Source organism: Zootoca vivipara, chromosome 6 (assembly GCF_965207765.1).
Source record: "Zootoca vivipara chromosome 6, rZooViv2.hap1.1, whole genome shotgun sequence".
NCBI lineage: Eukaryota > Metazoa > Chordata > Lepidosauria > Squamata > Lacertidae > Zootoca > Zootoca vivipara.
This window is the reverse complement of record NC_142589.1, coordinates 72,083,478-72,095,386: the sequence shown is the minus strand read 5'-3', so window position 1 is coordinate 72,095,386 and position 11,909 is coordinate 72,083,478. Positions and strand designations below refer to the sequence as shown.

The 11,909-nt window shown below is 48.4% G+C and overlaps 1 protein-coding gene across 1 annotated transcript; it reads right to left on the bottom strand.

Annotated features, from left to right (window-relative positions):
• Positions 1-483: 483 nt before the first annotated feature.
• On the bottom strand, positions 484-9,781 carry LOC118086237 (uncharacterized). The gene is made up of 5 exons (XM_088671199.1): positions 9,682-9,781; positions 8,874-9,569; positions 7,086-7,766; positions 4,479-4,612; positions 484-3,632 (listed from the first exon to the last, which is right to left on the bottom strand). Coding segments are annotated over exons 1-5 (2,580 nt in total). The 5' UTR covers positions 9,684-9,781; the 3' UTR covers positions 484-2,565.
• Positions 9,782-11,909: the final 2,128 nt, after the last annotated feature.

Sequence of the window (11,909 nt, the reverse complement as noted above, 5' to 3'; positions counted from 1 at the left end):
ACTTTCATTGATCTATCCTCACTAAGCAGAGTTTCTGTTTCAATTAGCAATTCATCCACAATTTGACCCATGCATTAGTGCACTGACTTGTTTGGTGATTTAAACTTTAATAATGCACTGTGTTGCCTTTTTAAAAAGCATCACTGAAACTGGAGATGTAAGGAACAGAACCTGGGATGTTCTTCATTTAATGCTTGCAAAGATACTTGATGGAACCTGCATTTTAAACATGGATGGTGTATTTGAGCCCAGCTTCAGTTGTTAACAGGCTGAGTATTATGATCCACAAACAATAGATTGGCACAGCAATGTATTTAAGACTAAATGTTCCATTGCTGATAATTCATGGCTGCTTGCTTCCTCCCTCCCAGATCTCTGGCCATGATGTTTGAGGCTGATAGGAGGTGTAATCTAACATCTGGAGGGTCCTTAGTTTCAGGTTTGGCTGGAAAGATGAAGGAGCAGTTCTCGAAACAAGGGAAATTTCATTCAGTATGCAAGTTTATTACTACATGTAATACATAGCACACACATAAATACTCCTAGCTCACTAAACCTCATCTAGTCCTGTACAGAATACAAACTACTGCTTTTCCACCAAATACTGAAGTTTCTGTTGCAAGGGCAATTTACAGAAGGAATTGGTGGCATAACCAGAGCAAATAGAGTGTTGGCCTCCCACTGGACTGTGGTTCTTCTTAATCCAGTCCAAAATCTGGGCTTTGTTTTGGTGTGATCAAACATCAGAGAGTCCCCAGCCTTGTTTTGAAGAAGTGGACAGCTTTCCAACCTGGGTGTTGGCCCCCATTCAGCACATTCTGTTCCAAGATGAGTGCCTGCCAATATGGACCCACTCAGAGCTCTGTGTGATGCAACACTCTATCACGCATCTATGAAAATAGTAATGTAAGGCAGGTTAGGGCCCCTGCAGACTGGCGTTTTATTGTGGGTAAGCTCTGCAACTTATCATAGACACAATAATAGTGTATTGGTGCATAAGTGGTGCATTTGTTCTGCTTTATGAGGTGTTACGTCATATTTTCCCAATGCTATTGCATCACCCAGAAGGGCTGGAGCACAAGAAAAGTGGAACAAAAACAAAGCAAACACCCCGAACATTTGTGGCTTGGAAGGTTATGGGATTTCAACAGGAAGTTACAGGAAGGGCACTGATTGGAAATGAAGTAGTGTGGCAGCCCCAAAACATATAGAAACAGTATAGTGTAGTGTAGTGTAGTGTAGTGTAGTGTAGTGTAGTGTAGTGTATGGTATGGTATGGTCTAGTCTAGTCTAGTCTAGTCTAGTCTAGTCTAGTCCCAAGAATATCATGAGCACAAATCAACTGATAAAAAGGACATTCAAGGGTCCCTTTATTCTTAGAGGCTAATGCAGAATCTCCTTAATATGTGACCTTAAAGTTGCTCTGTTCTTTAGATATCTTGATTACCTAAATTCGGGACCCTGATTTTTCAAGTGTTCATGGCACTCACAGCTGAGAACTCTCCATGAACTCTGTCAGCACACAGCTCTGCTCAAACGGGTGATTTCTGAGAAAGCAAAACCTAAACTGGGTGGTTCTACTTCCTCTTTCATGCAAACTATTTGGAGGACAAAAACAAACAGAAATCTCTCCAGCCAGACTAACAGAAGCTAAGCACGCACAGGAAGCCTTCCCCAGCAGTCAAGAGACATAGCACTCACAGCCAAGTGTTCCCCATGAACTCTGCCGCTTCTATTGTTTTCTTTATCTCGTTTCATGTATCTATCCAGGGGCGTCTTTCCCGTTGGGCTGAGTGGTGCAATGTGGCACGGCACCCGCCCAGCAGGGGCGCATTGAAGGGTGCATCGAGGAGGTACACGGAGCCACCCACAGGTCCGCCTCGCCCGCTTTGCTCCTTTCCCGGCGGCAGTGCCTGAAACGAGGTGGCGGAGGTGGCACCCAGCACTCCTTTGGGAAGTAGCCGGCCGGCCGGCCGCCACTCCATGCCAGGAGCGCCTCCAGCTCCAGCCACAGACCCCAGCGTGGCGGCGCCATCGCCTCGCTCACTTGCCCGCCTGCATGGAGCACCAAGTGCTGCCTTCCCGGCAGGAAGCAGCCACCCCTCCGTCCCTGAAGGCACAAACGCCAGGCCGGCCGGGGCGGGGGGCGGGCTGTGCGCCTTGCTCCTTTCAGGAGGACCTGTCCAGGCTGCGCGCTCCCACCTGCGAGCCACGCAGCAGGCGGGTGAGCGAGTCGGGGCTGCTGGGTGGGCCGTGAAGGCATCCTCTGGCCGCAGAGGCACAGAGCGTGGGGGGGACCCCCGTGGGGGTGGGGGGTGCCCGAGGGATCCCTGCACCACGGTGCCACATAAGCTTAAGACGGCCCTGTATGAATCACTTCCATGAAATACCCAAAGCAATTTAACAAAAGAAACAGTAAAAGCATATAAACAATTTCACTTGGAAAACCATTTCCTCCCTCTGCCCAACCCTCCCCCCCAAAAAAAACATTGATTTTGTAGGTTCCATGTTAATAGCAGATCTCTAAACACTAGCAGGTAGGGGTTGGGTCTTTACTTGGGACTTTCAGTGCTCAGAGGCTTTTGCAAAAACATTCTCCGCATCTTCCTCGACATCTTGCAGAAAGCATTGCAGCATGAAGTAGATGGTTCTGAAAGAATCAGCTCCACTAACTAAATTGCCCAACACAGGTATGAACTCAACAATCTGTTCTAGCACTGTCTGTGCTTTCCACACCTCTGACCTGGCCAAGAGATCAAGTACAAATTCTTCGCTGATCTCATTAGCCAGTGGAGACTTCTTAATAACTGATTTCAGCTCACTTAGAGGTTTACCAACCCGGTTTGCAAGCCTCCTCAGGGACTCTTCATCCAACCCAAAAGCCATGCAGAGCTTTTTGAGTGTTGTCAACAAGAAGGAAACATGGAAAGATAATAGGAGAGTTAACCGATTCACAGAGCCAAAATACAAAGCCACAAGGGCCTGCTTCCAAATAAGGTTCCTCATCTCAATTTTCTTCTTCTTCAGGATATCTCTTGAGAATGTTGGCATTGAGAGAAGGAAGGCGTGTCTTTTGAGATGATCTAGTTCATTCTGCAAGGTTTCTTGCAGAATGGGGAAATCATACATGCTCAAATCCCAATTTGATATCAGAAAAACCTTTGGAGAAGCCTCTCCCAGTTTTCTCAGTTTATCGCAACAGTCTTGCCTTAAGTCCTTAAGTGTCTCCATTTCATTGAAGGTGGGTCTCCTTCTTTCAGCAGCCATGCTAAGATTAATTTTAGGGTGCACATAGTAAAACTTCTTTTTCATTTTCTGAATCTCACGTGCCAGCTGGGTGTCACTCTCTGTAAAGCGTTCTGAAGCAATGATAAAGAAATCGTATTTGCTAAAATCTACCTTCTCCAGATATTCATCTGCTCTGAATTCATCTGTTCCAATTCCTGGTAGATCCCATAGTGTCACCTTGGGAAACTTCGGGTGCTGATATTTTTTCGCAATCATGGTTGTCTGTTTCAGCCCTACCCTAGCTGAGCCCTCTTCAAAATCTGTCATACCCCGCAAGGCATTGACAAGAGAAGACTTGCCAGCACCTGTACGCCCTGTGATGGCAATGTCAAGTGTGGCATTGCCTAGCACAGGGGTCTGCAACCTTTAAGACAAAAAGAGCCACTTGGACCCGTTTCTGAAGGAAAAAAAATAAACTGGGAGCCGCAAAACAGGGACGTAATTAGAAATCAGAGGGCCCCATAGCAAAATTTGCTATGCCCAATAATCAATGCCCCAAAATGCCATAGAAAATTAATCAGGGCCCCAGTGTACCATAAATCATAATCAGTGCCTGATGTAAATAATAATTAATAATGAGGGCCCAATGTCATCCTCGTCATTATAAAAATAACTTTGAGTTTGGGCTGCCTTGATTACTGTGAATGGGCAAAACTCTGACTCCCTTATTAGGACACCTGTATGGTTTCATGTGTGTTGCTCCCATCAAGTGAACTTATAAAATTTCCTCATATTGAATCAACCCATTGATTAATACATCTACCTCAATCTCCTGACCAGGCCGGCAGGAGGCCACAGGCAGGCCGCAGGCAGGAGCAGCAGCAGCAAACAGGCGCTCCGAGCCCGCAAGCCTTTTCTGTTGCTGGGCGGGAAGAAGCGCGCCCGTTTTAAAAAATAAATAACTCCGCCCCCACCCCCATGAGCCTATTGGCTGCAGAAATGCGGCGGGGAGGGGCTGATGCAGGGAGGGGGCCGACCACGCTCCCCGGGCTGCTAACGTCACCTTGCGTCCTTTTTGCACAGCGGCGGTGGGCACCGTGCGAGTGTCTGGCGGGCGTGGCGGGCGCCGCCACATGGCTCAGGCAGCGCATGGCTCGGACGCCTCCTCCCCTCGTATCCGCTCCGGAGCCGCAGCAAAGGTGTAAAAGAGCCACATGCGGCTCCGGAGCCGCAGGTTGCAGACACCTGGCCTAGCAAATCTAACTCTTGCCGAATCTGAGCTACCACATCTGGGAGATTTCTTTGTCTTAAAACAGCCTTCATATTTTCCAAGTCAGCATTAAAGATGGCAAGCCACGTGGCTCTTCTTGATGTATCACTTGATCTAGGAAAGAAAAAAAGCATTTTATTTTTTTTAAAATACTACTTATTTTTCTTTGACAACCTAGATACAGCTGCATGGAGGTGAATTGATCTTTGTAAGAGTAGTCCTGATGGAGGTTATTGCATGCCAAGGCACCTGAACCACAAAGTTCCCAGGAGAACAATAAGTCACACTGACACAGAATATTTTGGTTTATGGGTTCAAATAGGCCACAACTTTATTGGTTACAGATGTGAGCGCAGGGCCATCTTATGCCTATCCAGCGCCGTGGTTCAAGAAGCCCTCCAGCGCCCCGTCCCCCGTTCCCATAGTTGCTGGGGCTGGAGGAGCGGGCCACTCCCCCCCTCTTTATTGGGGTGTGTGCGTGTGCAGAATAGAGCGGACCCAGGAGTCCCGGCTCAGCTCCCCACACCCTCCGCCTCCTCTCTGCTCCAGCCCCTCCCCTCTGGCTTGGCTTTGCTGCCACGCCGCACTGCGCGGCACGGTGGGTGCTGCCGAGGGTGCGCGCAATGAACGGGGGAGGAGGAGGAGGGCAGGGAGGGATGGAGAGAGTGCAGGGCCTGCCTCTCCTTCCTCTTCCTCTGCGTGGCACCAGGGCCGCTGGCCGGGACCAGCGCTCGCCTCTCCATCCTGGCAGGGCTGGAGGGCGACTCCTCCAGCAGAGAAGAGGTGGAGGCTCTGGGCACGGCACTGCTTCGGCATGGCAAGTGAAGGCACCACGTCCAGCCTCCACCTCTTCCTGCCTCGGTGGCCATGGCAGGCAGAGGCTCCGGGCGCGGCGCTGCTTCGGTGTGGCGGCCAAGGGCGCTGCGTCCAGCCTCCGCCTCTTTCCAGGCGCCAGGGAAGCCCTGCCCAGCAATGGCAAGAAAGTGACAGTTGCTGAGGGGAGGGAGGGGCAGGGTCCCAAGCACAGTGCCAGCGTGTGCGCAGTCGGTGCAAAGACCGACGAGGCATGCGCAGATCGGGTCGCCTCCAAGCTCTCCTCCCCTTTTCTTTGCTTCCCGCAACCTTTTTCTCTGCACGCCTGCCAGCCATAGGGTTGACAGGGCACAGCTGGCAGGCGTGCAGGAGGCCGTGCAGCTCCCCCACTTGCTGGGGCACCCCTCAGCGCCCAGCGCCCTGGTGCAATGCCCCAGTAAAATAAATGGGAAGGACGGCTCTGTGTGAGCAGTTTGGCTCAGGCATTGGGGTGAAGCCAGACTATATCTTGACTCCCGCCTGTCTGCAGGGAATCCACAGAAAGGTAAACCACTGATAGGGGGTGCCCTATAACTTACATTAGACAGTGGCACCCCGAGGGGTCCCTGTAGGGGCTGTGACACGGCCCTATCCCATGTCCAGGCTTCAGACAGGATTCACACCCCGGGTCCCTTTAACAGGATACCCTTACTGAGGAGGGGCAAGTGAGGCAACAACCTCCCCTCCATCCAAACAAAGGCTTACCCAATGCCTAACCTCACAAAAGTTGTGACGATTGCTACTAGGTGGGCGAAAACCAAATGGCCGGTGCCAATTTGCCAAGTGGGGAAAAAATCCTACCTGGCCCCAAGAACTTGGCGACCGACAACTGACATAACAAGGTCATATCTGAGCAAAGCATGAAAAGTGGGTGGGTGGGTAGGGTGATCTGATGAAGAGGCAAGGAAGAGAGAGTTGGCCGGCCAGCCGTGCCGAGTTTAAATGACCCATGGCCACACCTACCTTGGCCTCAGATTGGCAGATGACTGCACTGGCTGTGTAGCGGGGGGGGGAGGCAGCATACCTACCCCTACGCCGGAAAACTGTTGAGGCTCGGCTGACTGGCTGCAATGCCATACACCAGATAAAAGGTGAACGGACCTGCCAGCTAAACAAGACCCATATGGAGACTCTGGGCTTCCCACCTTCGCCTCTGAAGCCCAAAGGTTGAAGGGGAAAACTGAGGATCAATACAGTGATCGGGATGTGTCTGGAGGCTATTGGTGTGTCCAGGTGAGATATTAATGAGATAGGACACTTCAGGCTGCCTTAGAACCATTGTGTGTTCCTCATTTATATGGGAAGGGCATATAGCCCAGTGGCAGGGCATCTGCTTTAAATGCAGGAGATCACAGGTTCAATCCCTGACATTTCCAGTTTGGGCTGGGAACGTGCCCTTTCTGAAACCCTAGAGAGCTGCTGCCAGTCCATGTAGCCAGTACAAGGTCTAGCTCAATAAATGGTCTGACTCAACATAAGACAGCTAAGTTCCTTACTAAGGTTCTGCACAGGGTGTCATTACTCCAAAGAGGTATGTATCGTTTGAGTCAGGAAGGACCCTGACAAAGAGAAGTGATTCTGCAACTGCAACTTCTGCAACTGAAACCTCCAGACACAGTTTGCTTTGTGCTCTTATCCCCTGCCGGCATAAATGGCAGGAGCCTTGCCAGAGGCTTGGAAAGAATAGAGGAGCATCAGATGATGACATAAATGGCCTAAGCTGAACCCAACATACCTATCAAGTAACTGGTTTAGTACTAAGGCACGCCTCTTGAGATCAGTAAATTCTTCTTGCAGGGTCCTTTGCAGGAGGGGGAAATCATACATGCTCAAATCCCAATTTGAGATAAGAAAGACCCTTGGAGGAGACTCCCCGGCCTTTGCCAGATTTTCACAGTAGTATTTCCTTATTTCCTTAAGGGTTCTGTCCTCCGTGAAGTGTGGGTTTCTTTTTTCGTCAGCTATACTGACATCCACTTTGGTGCGCACATAGAGAAACCTCTTCTTCCTTTTCCTAATTTCACGAGCCAGCATGGCATCGTGCTCGGTGAAGCCTATTTCGCCAACAATGATGAAGAAATCATACTTTTTGAAATCCATGTCTTTTACGTATTTCTCTGCTGCAAACTCCTGTGTTCCGATTGCTGGCAGATCCCAGAGAGTTACGTCGGGGTCGCTGGGGCACAGGTACCCTTTGAGTTCCCTAGTACCTTGTATCATATCAACCACGGCGGCACCCACCTCATTGTCTGCCATATTGCACAGGGCATTGACCAGGGATGATTTGCCGACACCTGGCCCCCCAGTGATGGCAACGTCAAGGCTACGTCTGCCTGGTGGGTGTTTTCTTTGAGCTGATGTGTCTGATTGGGAGCTCTTAGCACCCATAGTTGCTCCTCCGGGACATTCATCAGGTCTAAGTAAGAACAGAAATACCGCAATGGTTAACTCCTTTTTACATAAAGCTCCTGTTTAAAAAAGCTGCTTTGTAGGCCCAGTCCAGATCACTCACATTAAAGTCCTAAATAAACAAACATATGAAAGACTGGCTCCTTTCCTAAAGACCGCCCCCCAAATATCTGCAGTTCAAAAGTGCCACAGCAGTGGCCACACATGGGTAGGGAAGGGAAGGCATTGATCCAACAAGGACACACCCACTGCCACCCCATTATAAGGGAAAGGCAGGGCCGTCTTTAGCAGATGTGGCGCCGGGGTGCAAATATATACCCAGCCATCCGGCGGGCACTGCCAGCCATCGGGGGGGGTTGCAACTCTCCCCCATGCCGCTGCGGGAGAGCGATCCTCACAGAGGCTTGAGAGGGAAGCTGCACATCCGCCAGGCTTATGGTTGGCGGGGCACAGCTGGTGGGCATGCAGGGAAAGGGGAGGCCGCCGGCAAAGCTGCACAGCTCCCCCACTTGATGGGGCACCCCTGAGAGGCCGGCGCCCTGGTGCAGCGCACCACTAAGCCCTATGGGAAAGACAGCTCTGGGGAAAGGGGTGGGCACAGCTTAGTGCTACAAGCAGCAAATGTTGCTGAATTACAGTTCCCATCAGCCATGGCCAATGGGCAGGGAAGATGGGAGTTGTAGTTCAGTGATATCTGGAGGGCCAAACGTTCTTTACACCTAACATACAGTATCAGATTCAGGGGAATTGAAATGGATAGCCCACTTCATAGAGGCTTGATTCATGCAACGCAGGGCTTATCAGTTTAGTTATCAGGTAACCCCATTGCGTCCTTCCCACCTCACTGTTAAGGTCTGTGTGCAAGAGAGCACACAGGGGTGGGGTATAAATAACATCATCATCATCATCATCATCATTATTGCTTGATGCCAGGAGCTGGAGTCGGGTATGGTCAACTAAAAGAGGAAAGTGAGGAGAGATATGGTCTCTACATCCTTATATATGGCTACAGCCACAATAACACAGAAAAAAGAAACATTAAACATGTTTGCTTTCATATTGAGTTGAAGATATGTAATTGAATAAAGTTTGGCTTTAGCTGAAACCAACATACTTATTGTGGATCTTCCTTCCTGCGTCCTGGGGTGGTAATAAGGCATGCCTCTTGAGATCAATACATTTGTCTCGCAGGGTCCTCTGCAGGAGGGGGAAATCGTACATGCTCGAATCCCACCTTGAGATGAGAAAAACCCTTGGAGGTGACTCCCCGGCCTTTGTCAAACGTTCACAGCAATCTTTCCTTATTTGTGCAAGGGTTTTCTCCTCATTGAAGCTTGGTTTCCTGCTTTCAGCATATATAATAACATCCACTTTGGTGCACACATAGAAAAAACCCTTGTTCATTTTCTGAATTTCGCGGGCCAGCATGATGACATCATCAGTGAATCTTCTTTCGCCAACAATGATGAAGAAATCATACTTTTTAAAATCCATACCCTTTATGTATCTCTCTGCCGGAAACAGAGGTGGTTGAATCCCTGGTAGATCCCAAAGGGTTACATCTGGATATTGGGGGTATAAGTACCCTGTTGGTTCCATAGTACGTTTTATCACATCGACCATAGCTGCCCCAGCATCATCGTCTGCCATATTCCGCAGGGCATTGACCAGGGATGATTTGCCGACACCTGAGTCCCCTACAATGGCGATATCAAGGGTATGTTTTCCAGATGGCTCATTCATTTGAGCTAATGTGTCTTGTTTGCAGCTCTTACAAGCCATGGCTGCTCTTCTGTGAGATTTATCACACCTAAATAAGAACAGAAATATTGCAGCAGTTAACACCTTCTGCATCTAAGTCCTCTTTTAAAACAGCTGGATCGATTGCCAGTTCATTTAGAGGCCCAGTTCAAACTACTCACATTAGTGTTTAACTCCATTGATCATTCCAAGGAAACCATATTCTGGGTAAGCACTGGAACCCCTGGAATCTCTCACCGAACAGAAATTGGGGTGCAGGCAACATTGTAGTTATTAAAACTTCTTAAATAAATAGCTTTAACAAATGCTCTTGATATTCCTGTACAGCTTCATCTACATCTCAGTTTTCCTGCCTAAACCCCCTGAAATGGCTGCAATGCTTTGATGAGAAGTTTTCAAACTGCATAACTTGGACTTCCTGTCCTGGTGAGGGTTTCTCCTGGAGAGAGCAGCTCTTATATACAGTGGTACCTTGGTTCCCGAACAGCTTAGTTGTCAAACAAATCAGCTCCCGAACGCTGCAAACCTGGAAGTAAGTGTTCTGGCTTGTGAATGTTTTTCAGAAGCCAAACACCTGACAAGGCTTCTGATTGAGTGCAGGAAGCTCCTGCAGCCAGTTGGAACCTGCGCCTTGGTTTTTGAACAGTTTCAGGAGTCAAACGGACTTCCGGAACGGATTAAGTTCAAGAACCAACGTTCCACTCACTGTATATTTGATTGTGGTCCTTTCAAGCATACGTTGACTTCTGAATACATACAGTAGTAGGAATGGTTGAAATATGGGAAAGTGAGCAAAGAAAGAAACAGTCAGAATTATTAAGGGGGGAGCTCCTGTTAGAGCTGAAAGGCAGCGTAGAAATATTTTTACAATCAGCAAATTAAAATTGCTTACCATTGGCAGCCAGTCGCTTTTTGGAAAAACAGCCTTAAAGTGACAAGTTTGACAGCTATTTGAAAGGATTCTTTTCTCTCTCTCTTTTTTAATATATTTTTATTAATTTTCCAATTAAAACCAATTATATCACATTCATTATTTCAAATTATACACATATATATCAATCAAACCGAATGTTATGCCAAATCATCTAGAAAATTTTTTGGGTTCCCATGCTTCAAGAAATTGGGGATTCCTCGCAACCGTCCACTGCCGTCTTTTTTCTAAAGTTCAAATCGTCTCTCCGAGTTCATAATAATCCAGATCTTTCCCTTACAGTCACATAGATGTTTTCCTCTTTCAACCGATTATTTCCCAGCTGCTGAGATAAATGTCAAACAAAGTTTCACAAATGTTCTTTCTCCTGTGTGAGTTAATCAGTCCAGCCTCCCCATAAATCTTCTTGGTCTGGAGCGTCCCTATTGCGTCGACTCTCAACACGAAGCAGCGCCATCTTAAAAAAACTCAAATCACTTTCGTTTTCTCTCATAGATTAACGATCTTTATAAAATTTACAGCTTTTCCAGGCAGAAGAACCAGACCTCACACCATGCATAGACTCTTGGTAAATTAATGGATCTCCTTGCCCTATAGCTGAACTTAGCTTCAGGTCGCTGCTCCAATTCAAAGTGCGTCACAACTCATAAATCCTCCGAACGCGTCCAGGCACTCCTCCCATCCAACTAGAGGGGGGCTTTTCTCGTCAGCAACTCCTCATCTTCAAAAAATATACTCAATAACAACAGTTTATAAAGTTCAACTCACACAGTCTTTTGCTTCTCTTTCACTCCAAACAAGCCAGGACATCACGTCTGGGAAGGTACGAAGTAACTCATATGAAAAAAAAGAAAAAAGAAAGACTCGCTTCCCTTATCGCTCCGTCCCCCTCAATCCTTCTTCCAGATGAAATACAGCCTTTAACTCCTCACCCTCAGCAGCATAGATTTCTCGGCAGTAAACAGCGCTTCTGCCCCTCCTTCTGAAGTATGTCCATAGATTTAAGCCTAATTATCTTCTTTATTCATGGAAATCCCCGCCATGCAGATTAGCGTCCGGGAGTCCTGGCCCTCGTAAGTGCTTCAGCCCAAGCTCCCCCCACTCCATAAACAGTCGGAGTGGGTCTGGGGGCATCGCGGGCCAGCGGCCCCTCTCCGTAACCCCCGGAGAGGGTAGGGGGGTTGCCATTTACTCCCCTAGCAACCGCCAAATTCCTTACGAAGGTCAGAGGGATGGAAAACAGGTCCGCCATTCCTGCAGGCGGAAATCGGAACCTCTTTTCTCTTGCACCTAGAAAAACTTATCTGGTACATGGCACGCTTTGAATTTTTTTTTTTTTTACATTGACAGTGAAAGCAGGCTTCACTTCCGTCTGCCTTCCAAACAATGAATAACAGCCAACAAGGAGTTCTGTTCTGAGAATATGATGCTGGCCTAGGTGGGCCATTGGCCTGATCC